General features: G+C 40.3%; 1 protein-coding gene across 1 annotated transcript in view; it reads left to right on the forward strand.

Annotated features, from left to right (window-relative positions):
- MNAT1 (MNAT1 component of CDK activating kinase) overlaps nt 1-24,483 on the forward strand; it is a 127,302-nt gene that overhangs the window by 74,545 nt on the left and 28,274 nt on the right. The window contains exon 7 of the mRNA XM_069783209.1: nt 13,951-14,072. Within this exon, the coding sequence (XP_069639310.1) occupies nt 13,951-14,072 (122 nt within the window). The remainder of the gene's footprint in view (nt 1-13,950; nt 14,073-24,483) is intronic.

Consider the following 24,483-nt stretch of genomic DNA (forward strand, 5'->3'; position numbering starts at 1 on the left):
TGTGCTATGCTTTAAATGGCACTGTGCTGATTGCATCAAACCACCAGTTTTCTATTTATGCAGTTTAGTAAATGCACAGATTAAAGAAATCTGACATGCTTTTGGAAAGAAAGCAAGTTTTCTTTTATTGTTTTGATGTGATTAGGTGCAACCCATCAGTAAACAGTGATGCCCTGAACATCAGTTTACAGAGGATTGTGGTTTGTCTTTTGCAGTGTTTTTAACTAGGAAGACAAATGTCAAGGGTACTGTCGAATGCTGAGATAGGAATTATTTGAAAAAGACACTGAAGTAAATATGATTAATTCAATGGCTGTTGCCGTAAGCCATTTCTTAGAATTCTAGTCTACTTTTTAAAATGATATGGATTATTGAGTATGTATGTTTGCGTGATTTATAATTGCTTACTGTCTTCCTTTTAAAGTTTTGAAAATATGATTAGAGAAATTTGGAAACTTTCTCTGTAAATTAGCTTTCTAAGGGTGCTTGATCTGTTTGGTATGAGTAATGGACTGCATGACACATAGTCCCTAGTGGGACTATTTTCTCAATTTGTGTAGGCCATGGGATTGGGGCCCAGATAATAAAATTAAGATGATTTATGTAATAAATAACTACTCCAGAGAGATTACTCGGAAGCCCTATATACTTCTTAATATTCTTAATATTATTGTATTAGTCTCCTGATGCCCACCTTCGTTTAGAGCAGCATGGTCAAGCATCCATTTAAATCAGTAAGAAAACTCACACCGATACCAGTGGGTCTTTGCTTCAAAAATGGCCCATGCAACTTGACTAGCCTTGAAAAATTCGTCTTACTATAGAGTCCTGAGTATTGAGTAAAAGTCTGCCCTTGTGAAGTAGTTAATGGTATCACTGAAATAGTCATATAAAATTTTTGATCTAAAACTGGCAGAGGTGCTTGATCTCATAAGATGTGGATTATCCTGGCTTTGACCCAGAAAACCCTTAAGCATGTGCTTTAAAATTAAGCAAGCATGTACTCCGCTTGGCTTAACTGTCAGCTCTGTTACCTTGTCCTCGTTGCATTTCAGTCCCTAGGGCCCACTGATGTATCGTGGCGGATCTGTGGACCAGGCGATAGCAGACGCTGGCGTCTAATACCTGGTTGTGAGCTGCTCGACTTCTGAGCTGTTGGAATGGTCTGTGGAAGGACCGGGAGCAGAGACCAGAGTCGTCGGGGTGCTGGTTTTTTTCTCTGGAGGCCTGTTTCTGCAAGCCTCTGCTTCCTAGACTGTTGTGTTTATTGCCATAGGTAATTGCAGCGAAGCGGATGGTCTCAGTTTACGCAATCAGGTTTAGGCTTGCTTGGCTTTGTTGGACTGGACTTGTAGGCCGCAATTTAGACAAAGTAATCGGTATGCGACTGCTGCTTTGACGTTGTGAGGCTCTTTGTGTGCCTAAAGCTGAATCATTTGTAGTTTTCTGAGCTGAATCTGGATCTGAGCTCCAAGTAAGCGTATAATAATGCTTCCTGATAGCAAATAGCTTTGTTAGCTTGATATGCCTTTAGATGAGTCCTGTGTGTCAATCTGCACAGGATTGGGGCATTACAGGGTCTTGCAAAATGTTCAGAGATAGTATCTGTTAAATACTATCAGCAATCAGCTGCAATCAGCCCTACAATCAGCTCTCTAAATACTGAGACTTGGTTATTTTTTTAAAAACTAAATCTGCTGTGCGTATGTACAATATACGCATCCAAGTAGATTACAAAGCATTGTGAATAATTAAAAGCAAACTGTAGCCCCTTACAGAAACAAATGTAGGTATATTCAACGATGAATTATCCTGGCCGGGCTGCTGGTTTGCTGTGACTCAACTACTGGTATGAATTAGAGTGCTCTTTGTAGCTCTTGAGGGTTGCCTTTTAGTATTGGTCTAAATCTAAGATATGAAAGGTTAAACAAAGTCTGAATTTCCTTGACTCGTTAGCAGCAAAGAGTCACTGCAACTCCCTACTTCTGCTAATGCCCTGGAGCGGACTGGCATAGCTGCTGGAGGAGCTGAGGCTGGGGGTTAGGTGATTTCGAAGGTGAGCTGCTTTTAGGCTTTGGCAGGCTTTTTTTCCTTGGCTATCAGTGCTCAATCCTAGGAATGAATGCTTCAGCCGACACAGCAACGGCTGTGAAAAGGAAATGGGGGAGAGGAAAGTTGATGCAGTGTCGTGTTTTAACTGTGACCCAAGATTAATGTGAAACCAAAGGAGAAAACCTGGTTTTCTCACTATATTACCAGTTGATAAAAGTTTATGCCCAGAAATAGGGCAAAGTTATTTAGGCTGCTGGTCATTTAATGGGCTTGGTTGTTTGTTAAAGCTTTTAGATACGGCCTTGCTATCTTTTGCTGTAAATGTAATTTTCCTGACAGTTACACATATTACCTTCATTTTCTTTTTCTTGTCAAATCTTGGACAGTTCAAAAAAAAACCCCAAAACCCCACCCTGGATTATTAAGCCAAACGTGCTGCGAAAGCTTCTTGAACAGCTTGCCTTGGCACGATGAAATTAATGTGATTATAGTCCAGCAGTAGTGGTGGGGGAAATACCCCTCCAAACCGTCAGCACTTGGGAAAGGAAACACAAAAACCTATTATTATTCATATATACTCTAGAGTTTCTGATTTGCTACCATTGACTTCAGTGATACAGTATCAGTTACCCAATGCCTGTAGCAACGGGTTTGTGTTTCATGTAATGAAGTGGAACGGCGATGCACAGTAGCCCAGTGTTGCTGGATGGATGGCTTCCAGGTAGATGGAGACTTGGACTGACCAGCTTAGGAGGTAATTCTCTGTGGTCAGACAAAAATCAGCTCTCGCTGGTGAGTCTAGAAGTGTGTGTGTGTGTGCGCGCGCGCGCTGAGTCAGTCTCTTGTGTACCTGTATGATTGTACCACTGATTAGACTCAAAAGGCTTGGCAAATCCTATTTGTGTGGGAAGCTCGAGTGCAAAGACTTGCCTAATTTACTTTATTTAAATCAGTATAATCCTGCTTAAGGCATTTTGGAAAGCACATCTAAGTGAACGGTGCTTTAAGTTAACACAGTGTCTTTTGCGTTCACAGTAAAAGCTAGTTTCATTTGGAAAGGGTGTGCTTATGGTTACCTTCTACAAACTTTTGCCATATTAAACGAAGGACTCAATTCTCCTGCATGCACACATTGTCTCTTGTGAAATTTGTACTCAGAAGATTTAATATCTTCAGGTTTGCTTTATGATCAGCAATTCTTTGAACTCGCAAACAAGAAAGTGTGGATAACTTCAAATATCTATTTGAAGTCTGATTCTAAGGAATGCTTATGTTGGTTTTGACCTTATAATGTGAAGTTTGATCTCTGTCTTAAAACTGTAGTATTCTAGCGGAAATGTAAATACAGTCTGAACTTTTTTTAGATATCTTTAAAATATGCTCTGTCTCTTAAAGACTGGGACTTTATTCCAGAGATCCTGGATATTCAAACCATGGAAATGTATTTCTGTTCTTAAGGGCCCAGATTCAGCAGCTGATCTTTAATCAGCAAAACCCACTTGCATGTGCTTTTGTTCAGGAGACACTGATCTGTGGTAGTTTAGACTCGAATGTAACATTTTTTGCTAATTGTGAAGCTTCACAGAATAGAGAAGGGCTATGGGTGGAAGCTGACTGAGATGATTTAGCGTTTTATATAAGCACATAAAGCTGCAAGTTGTCTTGTTGTGTTTGCTTTTGAAAAGCACTTATTAACTACTTTGACATCTCGCTTTTATTCTCGAACATCTGCTTTAGATTGTTTGCCATAAAAGTGTAAGAATTAATCTTGCCCTCATTTTTGTTATTGCTACCAGAAACCAAACTATTTTTATTACATCTTGTATAGGGGTTTGGACCCTGAACTATTTTCAGACTTCAGGAGAATATGAGTTTGTATTTTCATTTTATTTTTTCTCCCTCATGCTCCCTGCAAGCTTACAGGTAAAGTTAATTAAATTACGGTTTTTAAGTGCACAAAGATGTTAGGCATGGCTTGTTAAACTGTATAGTACACTCTACTTTGCTTTATTTGGTGCAATATTATGAGTTTTAAGGGAATTCAAATGATCAGCTTATTGTGGTTTGTTTCTCAGAGCAGCAGCTGCCCTGAGCCAGGGTAAGACATTTGCATCATCTGTGGAGTGCTTAGTACATATTTTACTGTATGGAAATAATATATGAAAGTCAAAGAAATGAAAACCTTCCTATATGTTTAGTCCTTTGATTAACAAATGTTCTTAATACTTGTTCTTTGGGCTTCCTTTTTCTTGGATTACAGCTTGTTTGTGTTGTTTCCCAAGAAGCAGTAAGTAGCTATGGCATGCGATGTCAGTATAAGCCCGGATCTTCAGCACGCTGCATTTGGGTGATTTCTTTCCCCATGTTGTGTATTATTACATTTCAGGGCATTCTGCTGGTGTGGGTTCATCCAGGACATATGTCAGAGCATATAGTAATCTTACTTTCTACAATGGAAGTTGTTTTTTAAGGCAAAACTGTCTTGTTATAAGCCAATAGCAGGAAGTACTCAGGCAGCTTCTCTCTTGCTCAAAATCTGATGTTTGTGCTGCAGTTGCTTTCACAGCAGTCTCTTCTTTCAGAATCTGTGGTGACACTTGCTTTTTTTTATTTGAATAGAAGTGTTTTAGCAAAAGGGTTGGCAAAGGAGCCAGTGAACAAGGTAAAACAGATGAGGCATCTCTTTATTTTATAAATAGATAAATAGGACTAAGTGAAATTACTGTGTGGTTGTACCACTGTTTTGCTACCAGCTTCTATTTTCTTGAAGTGAGATTGTAGATTTTTCATGGCAGGAACCATTCCTTTTTCTTTGTACTAAAGATGCCTTAGATGTTTCTGGTTATTGTGCTTCATGGAGTTAGAAAGCCATAGTCACTGAAACCAGAGCGATGCAGTAGGCAATGGTAGTTCTTGGGTATGTGGAGGGACTCTTTCTGCAACACTCTCAGGATCAGCCAAGGCTTACAAATAGACTTTCTGATCCTGTGAAGTTCTGTGAATCCTGTCCAAAGTACTGCTAAAATTGAGGTGTCGTTGGAAGTATACAGAACTTTAAAAGCTGTCGTGTGTCTGTGGTTCAGATTTAAGCATCATTTTGATATACCCACTTAAACATAGATGGAAACTTGCACAGTAAGAAACTAAATGTCTCTGGAAGGACAAAAGAGTATGTTTTCTGCAGATTAAAATGCAGTTGCTTCTGCCCCAGGGAGTTTTTTTTGTTTAGTGTGACAAAATTAACGTGCATTTTCAAAGCAGTGCCGTGAACTGTGTGTTATGTTTGCAGTGTGTCTCTTCTTGTCCCCAGAATAATTGGCTAATGTCTATTTGCGTGCTCTGCATGCAAATGAGGAAAAAAAGGCTAGAAATAAACTACTTTCCGCTTTATGTTGAGTAATAATTTGTAAATATATTGCTAACAGGTTTCAGTTTTCATTTAAAATTTGTAGTAAATGCAGTCCACGAATATTGTGAAGATGTATGACATACTGCTGATGCCTGAATGACACTTTCTTAATTTTTTTACTTTAAACTTCAGTTTTTCTAAATTCCTCCTTTTTATCTTTTTGCCTGTTTCTAATAATTGATTCTGCTGTTCTCTCTTCCTGTTTTCCCTATTCTATTCATGCTTTTCCTTTCATCTGCCTTTATTGTCCTTTTCATATTTTATTCCTTTTTTTTGGTCCCCATTGCCATAAAAACTTCCCTCCTTTTGCCAGACCTTTATCAACCTTAGCAGTCCCTCCTTAAAATCTAGCTATTCAAGGAATCTCATTTTATTTCTTCTCTTTATCAGGCAGACATAAGCCATGCTGAATGTGATGTTCTGCATCTTTATCAACATTTATCTGGGTCTAGGCTGGCTGTATGCTCAGTAAACCAGGGAATATGTCTGACTTTCACTCACACACACAGTTTCTCATCTTCTACAGACTGAGGTCAGCTTTCTGTTCAGTTTTGTTATTTTAAGCAGTTTTTCTTTTTAAATCATCCATCAGACTCTACATCCCTTAAAAACAATATTGTATAGCTGTGGCTATTTGGATGGGGGAAGCTGCTGTAGAGGATCGCAGGAAAGAGCAGTTAGTGGAGTACAGTGACATACGGTTCTTCATGAGCTTCTGTTCTACTAATAAAGCGGCTAATTTTTGCAGGTTCCACCGTTCTCCAGGAAATCCTAAATAATTTTCTTGCATAATGGAGAGATCATATCAGTGTAACACTCAGCTTTACTGCAGCAAAGTAGGAACACTGGTAGATTCAGCTGTACCAAGACTGAAACAATTGTCGCTGGTCAGTGAGTGATGAGCAGCTATTGCTGTGCTCTGACCTCCGCTGGTCTGTCTGTCCCTCTCTTAATGTTATGCGGCATGATACATAAAGTGGCATTTGTCAAATTGATTTCTACTTCACATCCCTTGAAAAATTAGGCCCTTAATGTGGGTATTTAAAACAATATTAAAGCCTTTAATCCTGTAATTAGACTGGCTACTGCAGAGCTTGTGCTTTGTTGATAGCCAAATCAAAATGATCAATGCTCCAGAAGTCTGATGGTAGAGATGCAGTAAAAGTTTCCTTAATTCTGCTTAATGCTGTGTTACTAACATAGCACATTGGGAATTGGCGTAACAAACTGAAGAGAACATCGACTTTGAGTCACCTGTAGTGAAAGGTTGTCTCTGAGAAAAGGGAAGAACCTGTGGTTGTACCCTGAGAAGGGCCATGTTGAGCCCTGTCAAAGCCACAGTAGGAAAAAGAACGTGTGAGGTTTTGAGGTTTGCAAATGTGATTGGCAGTCCTAGTGTGTCCGAATACCACACCACAGCCAGTTCATGGCATGGCTCTTCAATCTAGCCAAAAGTGGCCAGATACTGCGTGCAGGGTAGCGGTCCTGGGAACCAGAGCAGAAGGTGTAGAAGCAGTTCAACTTCTATGTACAGCAAGGTGGATTGTACAAAAGCGAATAAGCGCTTAGGAGCTGAGACCGAGTTGGGAGCAAGATTGAGAAACGAGTACTGAAATCCAGGAGGGTGACCTGTGGGCTTATTAGTTACATGAAAGTGCTGTTGTGTTTTTTTAATTCTTTGTTTCCAAAAATGGTGCTCTCTTGTGTACCAGGCTGTCCTTTGAACAGTGCCGGAGATTTTGAGGAAAGCTTGGCAGTTCCTGCCAGAACTCTGGAATCTCCGCTGAAAACAAGCGAGTGACTTGTTACAGCAAACATCCAGACTATCCCCTGAATCCTAACTGGGCTCCAGCAGCCAGCACTGGAGAGGACAGTACCAAACAGGCGTTGTGTCCATTGACATGAAGAAAGGGTAGCAGGCTTTTCTGTGAAGAGAGTAGTTACTAAATCCTGGTACTGGCAGTGACCCAGAAGAACTGTATTTCGGCATGTTAGATGGACATGGCCTTTCTTCTGAGAGATTAGAGAAATGGGGCTTTTTGGCAGGACCTTAAAGATAAGTCTTGTCAGGTAATCACTTACATCAGAAAACTGTAAAGGAGAATTTTGGAGTCAACTAGAACTGATGGTGTGATTTAGCCCATGTTGCTCCGTGGTTAATTTCCCAGGTGCCTGTTTGTGTGTAACAAATCACACACATGTGACTGTTAATAGCTTCTTCAGTGCTTTTGATCTCTTGCTTTATTTCTGCCATTCCTAAAGAAAGCACATCTTTTAGATCTGTTTTGGCAGTCAAAAATCAAATTAAGTTACTGGGGGGGGGGGAGGTTTAAATTTAGTCAGATTGTTACTAGGCATCTGAAATCATCTACCCCACAGGGAAGGGGGGGGGGGGGGGGTGGCAATCTTATATCTCTTGTCCTGCCACGTGTGGTCAGATTCTGTTTTTGAGATCAACAGGAGAACTTACGTTGATTTTGTTGGTTTCTGTCAGATCATTTATTGTCTTTCTGTTTCACTACTGGGATATCCCCATTGCACTGGAGTAAAGAAATTAGATTTATTGTTGGTTTTCAAGAGCAGAAGAGCGAGCAGTTGGTTTCAGATATTTAAGTCTTTGGAAAAGCCTCACTGGCATAGGAATTCTAGGCTAAGGAATGGAATTATGCATTTTAGTTTGACATTCTTCATGTTTGTTTAAAAAAGCTGTGGAAGACAGGGAGGGTAAAGGTTAAAATAATATTAACTGAGCCCTCCAAATCTATCAGTTTCATTCTCCTTTTCCTGAGTATTACTGTAATCAAAGTAAGTAGTTAATCAGAATCAGAAAGACATATTAGCATTGCTGACATGGATTTGTCAATAGTGAATTGGGAGGGTGGAAACTGGAGAAAAAAAAAAACCAGAACAATCCAGCTTTTGGCTCAGACCACATTGCCTGAGATATTTGTATTAATATTGTTCTGTAAGAAATTCTGTTAACATGAAATCTTTCTAAAACCTGAATTCTGTTGTGAGCTTAACAGTAAAATAGTTTCCTAAGACTGCTTGTACTGAAAAATTCAAGGAATTTATAGTTTTATTTTGACATTCACTTGAAAGCATTTGGATGATTACACACTCAAATGATGGTGTATCAAAAAGGGTCTTTGTTAGCCTTTCCGTCGTGCCACATACAATCAAAGTGATGCTTAGGATGTGTTTTAGCAGTGTCATGCCCCGGCATCCTACAGTGCTCGGCTTCTTTTTCACTAGCCGTGGCGCTCCTTACCCTAGGCTGGGGAGAGCGACCTGACGGTGAAAAGAGTTAATATAAAAATAACATTGCTGCAAACTGACTTAATGAGATGTAGCACATAAATAGTAATATTTCTATTATCTGACGTTTGCTGTGTTCTGGTAGTGTGGTGATATCAGACCTGAGTAAGTTACTAAGCAGAGAGAAATTAAAAAAGCAAAAAGATTGGCTACATCATCTAGTCTAGCCGCTTCTAGTACAGAAACATGCTTTGTCTGGGCAAGTTTTACTGACCCCAGTCTCTGGCTTCTGTCTCTTGCCTGGGGATGTTTTTGTGGCATAGCTGTTCCTCCTCTTTCCCCTACTAGTACATTTTTGGTGTCAGTCTCCTTTCTCCTCCTCCTTGGCACTTGAGAGATTTCTGCGAAGACTGTCAGTTGTTAGTTCTTTTTGCTGCCGAGGGAAGGAGGTGAAGGAAGGCAGTGTCATTTTGGAGACAGGGAAGGGGAGAGGCGACAGGATGGGAAGAAGCGTGAACGCTGCACCTTAAGCTGATACTTCTGGACTCTGTGTGCTAAAGTAACCTCTTTCTGCTAGCAGGCAAATACTGATATACCTGGCATTTGCCAAGAGTCCCTCCCCAAGCCCCTGTGTGAAGGGTGTGCTAATGCACTATAATTTTGATGCTCTGATAGGACATTGTTTTTTGTTTAAAATAAACTCCTTGTCACTGCAAGGGCAGCTCTTCTCTGTATATAATCCATGGCTTTTTTTTTCTTAATGCCATATCATATCACAGTCTGAAACAAAAATTGGCTACTACTTTTGTTTCTTATTATTTAAACTGAGAGATGCCTCAAACACTGTATCTAGGATCGTGAAAAGTAAATCAGCCAGTCAATTTTATTTGTAATGCAAAGACATTATTTAACCCCCACTCCCAATTTAATCTTGTCTTTCATCTAAAACCATACAGTACATGAATGGAAAGTCAGTTGCTCACAAATCCATTGCTGTGCAGTCTTTTACATAAACAAAGTCATAAGGATAAGCAAATGCCTTCCTTCTAATTAGCATTGTGTTTTGTGGTTCCATACATTCCAAAATGTAATAGACAGCTAGGGTGCCTAAAATAATCCCAGAGAAAAAACTTCTGTGCCACAAAGATAGGGGTGGGAGGGAGAGGAGGCAGGAAAATCTGTTGTCTGTGTTCTTGGAAGCCTTTTTCTATCTCCCATTTGGATACTGTCAGCTTCTTTTACACAAACATTACAGCATCCAAGGGGAATTAGAAATACTTACCCATGACCACAACGTCAGATCTTAGGTTTGTCAGGAGAAAGCAATGCAAAAGCAGGATCTTGGACCCGCTGCTTTCATTTTGGTTTTAGCATGCTGATAAATGCCTCCTAATGCTGGAAAGAGGTAAGGCTGGCTGTCTAGGTGGAATACAGGAAATTTAAAAGTCTTACCTCATAGATGTAAAATGGTTTCTGGATCTGTAAAAGTGCTGTGTAAGTCCTAAGTAACAGTTATTGTCTGTTGCGATGTCTCTGAAATTACACAACATCTTCCCTTTTATACCAGTCTTTTATGAAATGGCTAGGGACTGCTCAGGACAGGGACATAAAACTGAGATGCTGCTGGTCATATGGCTTTTAACTGAGGTAATATTGCTCAAACTGAGCCTTTTAACTTCAGCGAGATTTTTTGTAAATGTACCTTATCACAACATCAGTGAAAAAGAGGAAAGGCAAAACTTCTCACTGCTAAATTTTCATTGTTTTCGATCCCAGCCTTTTTGCACCAATCTGTGCCATACCCTGTGTTGTGACCGCAGTATAATCTGTGTGGGGTTGAACAAGTTGGAAGCCCGTGAGCTCAGGAGCCTGTGTGGCCATGTCACTGTACTCACATTGCAAGGAGTCAGCAGTGTAGGTACAGCCTGGTCATATCCAAACCACCTACAGAGCTGATGTGGTTGCAGGGCTTGACCAGGCTTCAGCCCCTTTCAGGTGGGAGTGTATATTGTAACTCTTATGCTTCCATCTAACCCCTTCCAAAATCAAGGCAGACTAAAATCCAGTTTATAGGAAAAAGCCTTTACCTAAAGGCCAGACAGCTACAGGGCAGGAACAGCAGCAGGTTGTGTGGGGTTTTTTGGTGGTGTGGTTTTGTGTTTTTTTTTCTTTCTTTTGGTTTGGGTTTTTTTTCCCCCCTGTTGCTAGGTGGAATGTAATCTATGTTGCCAAAGCCCATCAGCTAAAGTTGTGATTTTGGGAAATGAAAACAAATGAGCTGTGTCATACAGCTGCACAGTCTTCTTGAGGTGCAGATCTGCTGGCTGGACGTAAACCAAAGCAGTCGGTTTTGCCATGCAAAAGTATGTACTGGTTCCTAATGCTTGCACCTTGGCCCAGTATATAGGTGAGAAAGACGTAGGAGAGAGCCAGCGCTTTGAAACTGATCTTGATGAACCAGAAATGAGCTGCCAATATTTAATGGTAAAGATAATTAACTATTGGAACAACATACCTAGGGGATGTGCCTGGACTTTTATGATGTGAAATCTTTAAGTCTAAATTGTACACCTTTCAAAAGAAGGTGCTTTGGCTGAACTGCCTGTCCTTGGGCTTTGTACAGGAACACAAAATGTCCTGGCCTGTGCTGGACATGAGGTCAGAGCAGTTCAAGGATGGACAGTTTCTATATGCTGCTCCTCTTCTGAAGCTCTGCTTCTGCTCTCTGGGCCACCACAGTGTGTTGTTTTTGCAATAGTGCACTTCGCAGAAAGATCCTGGCGTGGCTCGGTGGCTTCCCCGTGACACATACACCAGTGCCCACCATACAGCTGGCGTGCTGACCAGTCAGCCTCCCCACCGTTTGGCATGGCTCCCTTGTAGTTAGTGGTTGACCATCTGACAGTAAATGACCGTCGTGATTCCTTCTGACTTCTGGCACCTTGGGAACCCCATAAAGAAAGGAAGACGAAACATTTTCATCCTGTCCTCCTAGGATTCCCCAGAGGTGGGCATCTGTAGCAGCATAAGAAAGAGGCTTGTTATGTGCCTGGTCCATTTGTCGTGAGCCTTCCCGTGTCTCTTGGCCAACATCGGCAGAAGTCGCTCTCGTTAAAAAAGTGTTAGGAATGCACCAGTGGCAACTCCACTAACAGCGAGCAGCTGTTCTGGTGATGCCCTCCAGAGATGTGGCTCCTGCAATATGAGCTGCTTCCTTTTTCCATACACAAGTAATTTCCCAAAATACTTATCATGGGTTTGATCTTTGCCTGAAACTGAATTTTCTTTTCTATGGCTGGAATGACATTGCTCTGGATTTGGAAAGTCTGAGACTTTTCACTCACCAGATGAGTGTGTATACATGTAAAATACTGGTATGTCTTTCCTTTCAGTTTAGTTAGACACACAAATATTGTTAAAAATTTAAATCTAAAAGTCTTATTTAAATATTAATCTCTTACAATGGGTCTAGCATGCCCATATAAATGTAGTTACAAAGTATAATATTTTCATGAATTAGAATTGTTTGTAAATTGCCAGTGTCTAGCAATATAAAAAGACCCTGCATTTGTATCTTAAAATATCATGAAGTAGCATTAGAGCTGAATTTTTAACCTTTCTTTTCCTACTTTTTTTTTTTTTTAAAATGTGTGGTTGCCTGTTTTTAATGTTGCAGCAATAGTTTGTGGCCCAGAAATAACAGTGTGCTAACTATGAAAGTTGGAGTGACTCATGGCTGACTTGAGAACTTTATTCACCATGTTTCGCCTTCAGGAGACTGTCACCATAACAGTGCTAGCAGCAGCCCCACCAGGCTCCTGGGCAGTGCAGAAAAAGGCCAGAACTATTTGTTCTCATCACACACACAGAGCTGTTTCAATGGAAAACCTGAGCTGCTGATATTCCCATAGAGATCAGCCTAGATCCATGATAGAACTTCTCAAGGACTTACGTCTTCAATTTTCTTAGCTATTTTCTGCAACTCTCTAAACAAAAATATCCATGCTCCAAATTCAGAAAGGTCACTGTCCTCAACCACAAATTTAATTAACAGCTTTCCCCTTCTACTGACTTTTTTTTTTCTTTCTTCACTTTAGTTAATTTTAACACAGTGTCCCATGTTAGGAGCCTTTAGTTTCTACTTGAGGGAGTAGATGCTTGCATGAGTGGCCCCAGGGAAGTGAAGCTCAGTAAATGATCACCAGTGGGAGACAGGGTTATACGTGGCATTACACCGTGGAAAGCTTCCGATCTCCTGTTGCAGACAAAATGTCTACAAAAACAATACTAGTACTTTCCTGAGTTCCTGCATTTTGCAGATGTGAAGCTCAGTTTCTACAGGGGAAGCCAGGCTGTTTTGGGGGAGCTCATAGTGCTGTCTTTTTGCTGCTGCTGCTAATTTTTGTGAGCACCATAGAATACAGTAGAAAATTGAAACTGTGTGAAAGATCAACAAATCAGTGTAGAATGTCACGCAGCAACATCTGTTAACTTTGGCTCTATCTCATATCCTCCTGACCCCTCCTTTCCAGCCACAAGTCTCCTGTTTTGTGAGAGCTCAGAGTGATAGGGACTGGGGGGTTGGGGAGGGAATGTCTAGCTGTTTCTCAGTGGTCTGAAGGGCTTGCAAAAGTACCATCTGGAATGAAAGTTTTATGTTTGTGTGTTTCTATATTTTTAGTTATGAAACAAATGGGAATTTGCTGAATGAATTAATTGTATTGCGCTGTAAAAGTCTATCTTGAGAGCCATTATATATGGGAGCTTACAAAGCCTGCAGAGAGAAATGAAAGCGGCTTCCCTTTCTAATTAGGGCTTTCAGGAAATAATTGATTACAGAATCAAATAGGGTTGCTCAGAGACATTTGTTTGATATTACTTCTGATAAACGAAATTTTTACCTAATCATAATTTTACTAGTGACACTGGAAGCAGCTGCACTCTCTAACGATAAGCCTGCCTTCAGTAAAACTTTCCTCTTTCCTTCATACCTTGTCCAAACAGTTATAGCTAATGAAACATTACTTCCAAACTGTAGATCCCAGTAAAAAATTTAAATCATGAAGAAATGAGTGATAAAATAGACAATAAGTTCCTAATGGGATGGTCTTTGTCCGGACCAGCTTAATGGTATAAACTTGTTCTTGCATTGCATTAAAAAAAAGTCAACCCAAAACCTTGACCTGCTATGTAGAATTGTTTTGTTTGTGTTTGTTTTTTTTTTTAAATAGGGTCAGCATATTTCACTAGCTCCAATTCAAAAGCTAGAAGAAGCTTTGTATGAGTATCAGCCTCTGCAAGTGGAGACATACGGACCACAAGTTCCAGAGCTTGAAATGCTGGGAAGGCTGGGGTAAGTAACACGGCAAGTTTTAATTCCCATTTCATGGCATTATAGTTGGGACTGTTACCATCTTCACTTTGCCAGCATGTAGGGTTTGGGGTTTTTTTCTCTTTTTTTTTAAATTTTTTTTTTAAAGGATCTTAACGAAATATTAGACTTCCTGCCCAACCAACATTTTGTTTGGGTGGATAAGCTGAAATTTTTGGTCCTCTAGCCTTTATAGATCTATTGAGAGCTGGACTGGATTGCATTAGTGTTTTTAAGGTTGTCCTTGGCAGTCGCAGTGAAGTAGCTGTTCATTTTCAGTTGCACGGTATTAAAAAATAAATAAATAAAAATCTGGGGCTTAATTTACCCAGCTGTAAGCCAGTAAAAATATTAAAGTTGGGCTGTTTGCCATGGAAAAGGGTAGATTTACTTGTCGACTGCTGTCTACAGTCAAACTGCGCTTGTGAGAAATGAAGCACAGAGCTTAAGTTTGTCAAAAAATATAATGCAGGGCTGGTCCAGCAGCTTGGCGGCATCGTCGTGTGCAGCCATGTTTGGAAGGGAGTTTGAGAGCCTGCTGTGCCCGGGTAATGGAGGCTGGGAAGTCCAAGAGTGACGTGTTTGCTCTCTAGAGAAATGTTTGTAGCTGAAATGCCACCTGAAAACATACAGCTACTGGGATAGTGAGTGTCACCCAACTCGTCGTGGCCTAACTTTCAAGGTCACAATCGCTTACAGTGGCTGGAAAACTACGTGGCAGGATGAATGTGCAGACTGGCAAGGCAAGAAAGAATTTAAAAAAATAACAGTTTACTTTTGACTGTGCAAGTTGAGAAAATTGAAGCCACAAAGTACTGAACAAAGTTGAGACATGTTAGTATGCAGTTTCAGAGACCACTGAAATCCAAACAGGAATCCCATCTAGTTCACTGGCACAGGAGAAATTGTATCTCATCGAGAAAATGATAGAGGTAGATAGACTTTTTAAAGTAAATAAGCAACCTAATGGCATTTCAGAAAATTTAAGGCTGTCTGGAATTGAGGTTGTCTCCATTTTTATTGTTTCTGTGTCCTCCTGATGCCTGTAACTTTTATTATCTGATATCAAGCTTCTGAGACCAAATATTAATTAGCAGTTTAAACTTGGGCAGAGCCAGACTCAGCCTTCACCACCTGTTTGGATGGAGCACAGCTGTGAGGGACCTCCCTGGCGAGGGGAACTTTGAGGCCCTCTCAGCCCTAAGCCTCATCACAAATGAAAAAGCTTGGGGGGAGAAAAAGATGACTTGTGCAGGGAGGATTCCCAGTCCTGTCCCTTTGCCTGTGCCCCTGTAAGGTGAGTGCTGCTGTCCAGATCCAGCAGGAGCCCTGTGCGACCCGTGTCCGTCCCACCTGATTGCCTGTGACACCGGTTCAAAGGCAACCCAACGCTTTGCAAAACAAAATCCTTTAAACACTGCAGTTGCGTTGCAGCATCGCTGCGTGAGCGTATTTGCAGCAGGGTTTGCGAACAACACTCGCAGTCTTTTCTTGGAGACGCTTTGACACGCGTGTCACTTTACTCCTCTGGGCACCAACAGCCAGGGTTGTTCGGCTTGGCTCTGGGGGTGCTGGAAGAGTTGAGAGCGGCAGGGGTGCTGGGTGGCTGTGGGAGCAAGGGGAGGTGCGTGGGTGGGTCGGTGGTGCCCACCAGGAGAGGAGTTCTGAGTCCTGAGGCTGTTTGCAATTCCAAAACAAATACATCGATATGCTGTGGGTTCCCAGCCAGTGCAACTCTCACCCTGTTCCATGGGGTGTCTGAAATACCTTAAACCATGCAAGGCTATTCATTTATATATTTGTGTTTCTGTGTTTATATGAACTCATGCGCATTTCCTGTTGATGATGAATGCTTAACTAATGTGCCTGGGTCCCTGCTTTGGGTTTTTTCAGGCAGCTGCATACAGCTGCCTGGGTGAGGCAGAAGAGCTGGGCACAACATTATCCACCCCTGTAAATATTTTTAGTTTCCTCTTCATTTGCATTCATACAAGAACAGGTTAAATCCAAAATTATTGAATTTTTCTTGTTTTTTGTTTCTCCCTCTTTTCATATTCTTGTTAATAATTTTGCAGTCTGGCTATTTATTGCTGCTAAATAGCTCCCTCATATGTGCAGGCTATTATCATCTGAGTTTCTGGAGCCAGAATTATTGCAAAGACACTGCCAGCCTGGAGACTTTGAATTCACTTCTGGTAGCATAGTTTACTGGCTTTTTTTTAAAAGATATAGTTTATTATCTTCAAAACAGTAGAATGGGCTTTTTGAATATTCACATCTTAACCTCTTACCTTCTGCAAGACTCACTTTAGGTTTCAGCATCAGTGTCGCTTTTCTTTCTTAGTAAACTGCTGTAATGAAGGAGACAGCTGACAAGAAGGTTTCTAGCAAAGAGCAAGAAAAAGGGTGAATCCTTAAGGGATCATTTAGAACATTCATTAGGGATCTTTTATAATTTTTAAAAAATTGCTTTTTAAGATGACTTGTATTACTTGCTTATTAGGCTTTACAAAAAACTTTGCATGCAGTCCAATAAACTTGATTCTGCATCCTCCCACTGCTCTTCTGTGTGCGTTTTGCATGTTTTGCAAAAAAGGAAATTTATGTTCAAACTGTTCTTATAAATTTGTTTTCAGTTTTTCTTGGGGCTGTAAATTTTCTTTTTTTCTGTGTAGTGCAGAAAAGCATTGACATCCTTATAATGCATTTTTTGCTATTGTGTTGGAAGTCTAAGAATAATGAAGAAATAGATTTTTTTTTTCATTATTTTTTTTACCAACACACATAATTGTTATAATGTGTCCTTCAGGAGCCCTCCCCCAATTTTTTTTAATGGAGGATGATTTTCTGGAAGTAATGAAATATAGGCAATAATCCTGAATTACATGGCTTTCTGAGAGCAACATGTATTACACTAACTTGTAGACAGTATTTAACCTTAGGGCAGGGGGAGTGAAGCTTTCTGAGAGCCAGCCTCTGATAGAGGTTCCCTTGACTACATGTCTGTGGGGTTACTGCGAGGAAGTCTCAGTGGCTGATGGTCCCATGAATACAGACCGAACATGCCAGGTTGGTGATGGCTTGATCTGGGTGGTAAAGGTCACTTCGAGTGTTCAGGCTGTGAAGACCAGCTCACGCCGGTCTCGGCTATCAAATGGAAACGTGACTTGAAGAAGGGGAGAAGATATGTAGTATGAGAGCATCTCCCAAACCTGCGGTGCTGTCCTTGAAGAAAAGTGGGGTCTTGGATCACGGTAACGTACCCGTCCTGGAGGCAGGCTCTACAGCTGCCTGTCCCTCCGTGGTGACTAGTAGTCCTGGGTCTGTGTGACTTGGGCACTTCTCTAAATTACTGAAGTGTCCGGTGACGTGCACTGGGAAATTGTTGGTTTCTGGGTAGGGTTGAAGGCAACCTGCTGACGGCAGTCGTGTTTAGAGAGCTATATCTTATCAAAGGCCCTGCTGGCACTTCTGCCATCACCAGAAGCGGTTGGGTTGGTGTGGTTTGGGTAAAGTGGGGAGTGTCATCTTTTGGTCCAAATTGGTCCAAATCTGTTGAACTGCCAAAGTCCTTGCAAGGCTGTGTGACCTACCACGGCTTTCGGGGAGAGGAGCTGTGTGGTTGAGAAGGAGAGCACAAGCGCCTGGATGCTTGGGCACTCACTGCCATTACTTTACTTTGAGGTTTTCTAAGAGGGGCAAAAAAGGCCAGTCCTTTTTTTTTTTTTTTTTTTTTTTCCTAATGTTTTAGCTGAGCACACTGAATTTGTGTGGTTGGAGGTCTGGATTTTTCTTACTGCAAAACAAAAGAAATGAAAAATATAACAAACTCTGACATGCCAAGTAGTGAAAGACCAAAACAGGATGGGGATGGAAATTAGTTTGTTGTTTTAAAAATGTATGTTTGTTATGTAGTTTTGATTTAAAAAAAAACAAAAACAAAAAAACCCTCAGGATCAAAATTATGTTTGTTTGAGGTCCTGAAAAATGTAAAGACATTCTTGGCACTAATTGTAAGTCTGTACAGCTAGCAGGAATGGCCACACAGGATTCTCACACCAAGTATTTACAGCTGTGGAAGAGCCATACACCAGCTACTTAAAAACTGACTATAAATCGAAAATCTGCTTATGTGATTAACATTTTGGGTAAAGATGTGTGAACTTCATGTCTCAAAATTTAGAAACAGTCTCTTGTAATCCAAAGTGGATCGTACTCTTAACACGGCACCAGTCCTATTCTCGCCATTCTCACAAAATAGGGTAATTTACAAGTAAGATTAAAAATGTCTGTTTGCACTCCACTCAAAAATCCTCTGCCTTAACAGAGAACTTTTGTGCAGACCTTGTAATCAAGTCAAGCCTGGGCTGCTTAAAATAAAATTGTGTTTGCCTACCTAACTTTGTCTGGAGAGATACATCCCGAGTATGTACACATGTATATAAAAAATTGAGTTTACTCTGAAAATCTTTGCTTTTCTTTAGGGAAAATGTGACTTCCCTTTGATCTACCAACTTGTTTTTATGTATAACCACATTGTTAGGGGCACTCCAGTTAATTAGTGTTTTGTTTAAATATGATGCAAAAATAAAATTCAGTGGTGAACAGTAATCTAATGAGGATAGGTAATATACTTTGATAATTTAAAAGTTAAATCTAAGCAAAATGTCATTTTAAGAGTTGAGGGTAAGTACTGAAGCAAAATCAGAGTGCTGTGGCAGTCTGTACATGCAACGAACGTGTTTTAGCCCACTGTGCTTTTATAACAACCTGAACTGATTCATTCCTTTTTTTTCCTAGTGTAGGACAGCTCAGTCATTTTGAATTTCAAATTAAGATGAGGAGGTTGGATTTCATATCTGTTAGACCTTTGTTAGCATTTGATTTTTAACCTTTATTTCAAGTGGAAAATTTCTGCATATTTCTTTGTTGTACAATGTTGTAGTGTAATTTGAAACACATGTAGAGTTCTGGCACTTAATCTACAAATGACTCGTGTAACTTCTTTGCTGTCAGTCATAGTGGGTTTTTTTGTTTTGTTTTGTTTTTTAAGGGAGGCAGTAGTAAGGATGGTCTCCAAACTATTCTTAAACCATAGTTGATCTAGTCTTTGGCTGGATTAGTTTTTGCTAAAACCCTGTCAGTGTCAGTGTTGGGTTCAAGACAGTGAAATAACCGAGAATTGATTTTGAATGGGTGACAGGACCGCTGGGCTTTAAAAGTTGTAGCAGGTGATTTTTCACATCTGCTCTCTTTGTCATTGGGGTATGCAGATATTTCTTGAATCTTGGAAAAGGAGAAAAGCCACAAACGAAGGGCTTATTTGATCTGCTTTGGCCCATTGATTTTGAACACTGAATTCATTCTGCTCCTTTGAATAGAATATAGTTTCTCAATAAGCTCAGTAGTCAGAGTCAAAAGATTGAGTAAGAGCAAAGAAAGCTTGTCTTGCTTTGGAGAGCATGTAGAGGGCTGCGCTCCTTGCAGGAATTCTCTTGGCTACCAACGCATATGGTCTGAATTTCCCAGTGTCTCCTGTTGCAGGGTCTGATCCTCAGTAAAGATTTCTGTTGGCTGCAATGCATTTTGAGTCAGGCACCTAATGAATGAGAATCGGCAGGTAAGAAGTGATTACTGCTTTAAAGACACAGGTATATTTGTATACAGCCTTTCAAAGTGAAGTATTTTTTGTTCATTTTATCATGAATAATTGAATAAAACCCTATGAACGACAATAGAAGTACTATGTGGGTACACTTTTTTTAGAATAGTGAATATGGCCGAGTGTGATGTCTTTTTCAAGAGAGGACGGAACAATGAAACAGAACTGTGTGTAAACCATCTTAATTTGATTTGATGTAGAAACTGTCTTGTATTGCTTCAGTGTACTACAGAAATCCTACAGGTTTCATCGTAGGATTTTGGAAGGATGCAACTTTAATATAGAGGAGGTAGATTAGCACCAATTTTTCTAGCTGAATGGGAATCGAGGAAAGGAGCACAGCCTCTAGTAAGTCTGAAATCTTACTGTTTAAGAAATCAGCTTTCTGGCAAAAATGTCTATGAACATTTCAAACGACACCCTGTAGTATATGGTGTTTTGCATGGAGCTCTTCTGTCAAGGTCATTAGCAATTGAATATATTAAAAGTGGACTGCTTATGAAACGGAGAGTTTTGCTTCCTGCCCGCCCACCTGTGGGTATAGTGTGGGTTCTGTAACTGTAAAAGGTCTCGTGAGGGTTATAAAAGCAGAGAATATGGAAAATATATAAAGAAACAAAGAAGGAAGCCTGCACACACCATGTAGTTTCTTATATGTAAAGTTGGCTGTAGTTGTATATGTACCACTAAATTAACCTCAAAAGCTGGCCATGACAGCAGAATGTCCATAGTAATTGTTTTTGTTGGCGTTTGGCTTCAAAATTAACTCATCGATCTAACATGAGTCTCTGTACTCAGAATACTGGTCTGGTAATGTTTTTTTACTTTTTCATGCAATCATGGAAAAAATATGTTTCTGCTCGAAGCAGTTGTCAAACAAGCTTCTTTCATCGACAATCAGACACAGGGCAGCTGAGTAAGGCTGTTTAGTCTAGAATAAATACTCGAGAGATTACAAGGTCGCTGTAGGAAATGTAATTATACCATTTATTCCAGAATAGTCTTTTTGTAGTGTGGGCTTGCAGAATGCTAAATCATGCATTTATTAAAATACATATAATATGAAGAAAAAAAATTCAGAGCCTTAACATAAGGAATGGAGAATTGTCTGGCAAACTGTACTACAAGATTAACCAGTAAATATTTAAAATTGCTTCAAAAAATCAGGATGGTAATATTGGCTTTATTACTGAAAGTTGGTAGGAGGCAGACCCTGAACTGTCTCTGCAGGTGTAGAGGCAGTGTCAGTCAGAGCTATCTGCTGATGGATTATCATGTGGCAGGAGGCATCCAGCAATTATGTGGGCCAAACGCCCTATTTTCTCCACTCTTTGTATCTCACCAAATCAAAGCCTTGTTACTACCAGCCACTTAACAATATCTGATTGTCTATGATAGTTCTTACTGTTACTGAAAGCCCTTCTTTGCTTTCATCCTTCCCTTCATCCCGTGCATTGATTATCACTATTGATCTATGGTTCTCTTGTGACTTTATATGTTCACAGACTTTACTCCTTAGTTGTCCTCCATCAGCTTAGAAAAATATATTTTTGTAAAAGTTAAGTTTTAGATCTTCTGTTGCTTCTCTGAAATTGTGGTAAGTTTGAGGTCAGTAGTTTATTTGCTCAGTGTTTTCTTTTTCTTTTACTTTTTTCCTTCCTTGCTCCTCCTGCACTCCATTATATTGCCCTTTTTGAGTCTTTCTCTGACTCCTCAGCCAGATGTATAATTGCATTGGGAATCGTGTAGTTGCCACGAGAAAACCAGTAAGTTTTGCATGTGCATGAGTGATCTTTGTTGCTTATCTTTCACTTCAGCAACAGAAGGGCCTTGGTGTCCTCAGCTTCTGTAGTTCTTCCCACCCCCAAAAGGCTTTCTTTCCAGTGTTGGACTACAGAGGCAGGAACACCTTAGCAGCGAGGAGGAAAGTCTGTCCAGTGATGGTCATGGAGAATATGGGAGCTCATTGAGGACCACTGCTGAGAGGAAGAGCTCTGCCTCTTGATCAACATCTGAGCATCACTCGTGCTTTGTACTTTGCTGTAAGGAACGGCAGAGAGGTGTCATGACAAGGAGTCGCTCTGGGGCAGTCTAGGCAAATGCTGTCGTGGTTTTCTGAATGGTCTGTTTGGAGGGACTAATCTTTTAAATTAATTATTTAGTCTCAGATGGGTGAGGAACATCCTGTTCTGAATTTGCCCTCTAAGACATTTGTGAAAATCTCTTGTAATAAAAATGCAAGAAGGAAGTCTGAGAAGAGGAAGAGAGAGAGGCTTCCTAGACTCTTTAACACTATTGTTTCAAGAAGGGTGAGTTATGTATAATGAAAATATTTAGACTGAGTGGGACAGCCAGCAAAATAGACCCCTGAAGAGAAAAATAAAGCCAGAAATGATGCATCTTCTTGACTTCAGCTGACACTGATAAACTTAGTTGTAAAGCAGCCTTCCAAATGAAAATTGTTTGTTCTAGTACCAAATGGCTGAAAAGGTGCATTACAAGTTTCCTGAAATGGCAGAGGGGAACATGGGAGGTGTCTTGCTTGAAGCTTTATGCAGCTTTTCAAGCTGTTGCTCAGGATTCTTTAACCTCTTTCGGATAGCTTTGTTGTAGCTTTATTCTTGATGAGTAATATTTCTAACAGTGACCAGGAGTCAACAATGTTTAAAGCTTCTCTGAGGAGTGGTAAGTGGTAGGAGTGAGGGATCTCTTCCTGGAGGAGCATGCCATCTGCCAAAGCCAGTAATTCCATTCATAAGTTTGATCCTATGTATATAACTATCTCACACCTGATATGATGGATGGCAAGATTTTTAAGGGTTGGGCTGGTAGTCTCTGTTTTCTTATTTTGATAATGACCCTGATGTCCCTCAGATTAGATCACACTGGAGGAACTTTCTGGAAAAGTGGAACTGGAGAACTTTCCTTAGAGTTAATGGTATCTGATCACATGTGTTCTTTTCTTTATTTTTTCCTAGCTTCCTTTAAAAAAAAAAAAGTAAATATCCAAGTCTTACACACCCTTCCATTCCAGCAGTTTGTGCATCTGTTCAGTGATTGCAGTCACACTTCATGGAGTGGCAGAGATTTTAGGGGCAACTAAGACCCTAGCTGCTGCATGGAAAGGAGTGGCTGGATATGAAGGGGGACCCTAAAAGTACCTTGACTGCAAAAAGCCTGCCTGGTAAGCTTTATAACTTATTAGCCACCAAAGAAGCTGTATGGAGTGAGACACCTCATAGACATCCTAACTACCCAAGAAAAGCTGCAGTCGGAGCTTGTAAGCAGCCACAAGACCAAGTGGTAGGAAGTCAAACTGCATTAGTTCTGGTGTCATGGCACTACTTAAAAAAAGGAGAGGAAAACTGAAGCTCTTTGGATCTTTGAAATTGGAAGATGTCCAATGACAGATAAAAAGTTATTAGCTCAGGTGTCTTTTGTAGTTAGGTCAAGGGGGCAAAAAGGGAACCCAAGCTTTTTATGGACAAACCAACCAACCCTCTCAAAAGCATAGCTCTTCTTAGCTTTTTGTGTTCCAGACCCCTTTTATTCATCATGAACACTTAACGACATGAGGTGCTTTTAAAATCAGAGTCTCTTAAATGTGAGTATTTGCAGGATGGGGGGGTATAATCAAGGAATTCTGTAAATACTAGTCATTTATAAGCATCTACTACTTTCACTTCAACTCAGCCTCTGTATCAAATGATTGACATGTTACCTGGTTGCTTGACACCCACAATAAGGTTGCTGGAGATGCTGAAGCTGGCTTGCGGTGCTGTCTGTGCAGTGCTTTGCCTCAGCCAGTACACCCCACGGCAGGGCCAGTAGACCTGTCCATTTACACATGTGAAGCATGCGGCAGCACCTGCTTGAGCTGAGAAAGGGAGGACTGACCCCTGAATGGACTGGTCTTGTGAAGATTGGTGGCACGAAATGTACAGCTAGAGAGGTGATTATTAGTTCAGCATTTTTAAAAAATGCCCCTTTTTCTTCTTTCTTGGGTTAGGAATGTAATACATGTTTCATATCATGCTCTATAGCTGTTTTGGTTTTGTGGTTTTTTTTTCTTTTGTTTTTGTTTTCTTTTTCTTTTTCTTTTTTTTTTTTAGTGGGGCTGCTTACAGGGGGTTGAGGAAAGTACCTGCAATTAAGTTGGTTGGCTGGAGATTATATACACACATTTAGGAACTGATTTTCATGGCTTTGGTTTTAAAGCCTGGCTAATAGTTGAAAACTGTTTTAGGTAAACAAGCCATGTAGTGCCAGGCTTCCAGAAAGAATTGAGTTGTTCACTTCTCTCTCTTCCAAATTGAGGCATTTGAGTTAGGCCACATTTCTAATAACAAAATAGGGGTTTGAACATAATCGGACTTCACAGATGAACTATTGCTCAGGCTTGAAGGTAACGCCACCATATTTTTGTTTCTATACCTAACTGGTATTAAATGTAAAAACATAAATCCTTTCCAGTGGGAGAGGAGAAGGGGAGATGGTTTTCATTTGGCATAATTTCCTGTGAGACGTAGTTCTAAACAAGGCCCATATTTACACAAGACAATACAGTTTTACATGTACTAGTATATCCAGCACACTTTAAAATTGTTTAGCCAGGCCCAGGTATTAAATACCTTCACAATAAATGTGTTTAATAAAAGTAGATGAAGTTTGAAATAATTTTTGAATAATTTTACAGTAGAAACACCAGTTAAATCAACCCCATTGCAGTAA

The sequence above is a fragment of the Haliaeetus albicilla genome, chromosome 5 (genome assembly GCF_947461875.1).
Source record: "Haliaeetus albicilla chromosome 5, bHalAlb1.1, whole genome shotgun sequence".
NCBI lineage: Eukaryota > Metazoa > Chordata > Aves > Accipitriformes > Accipitridae > Haliaeetus > Haliaeetus albicilla.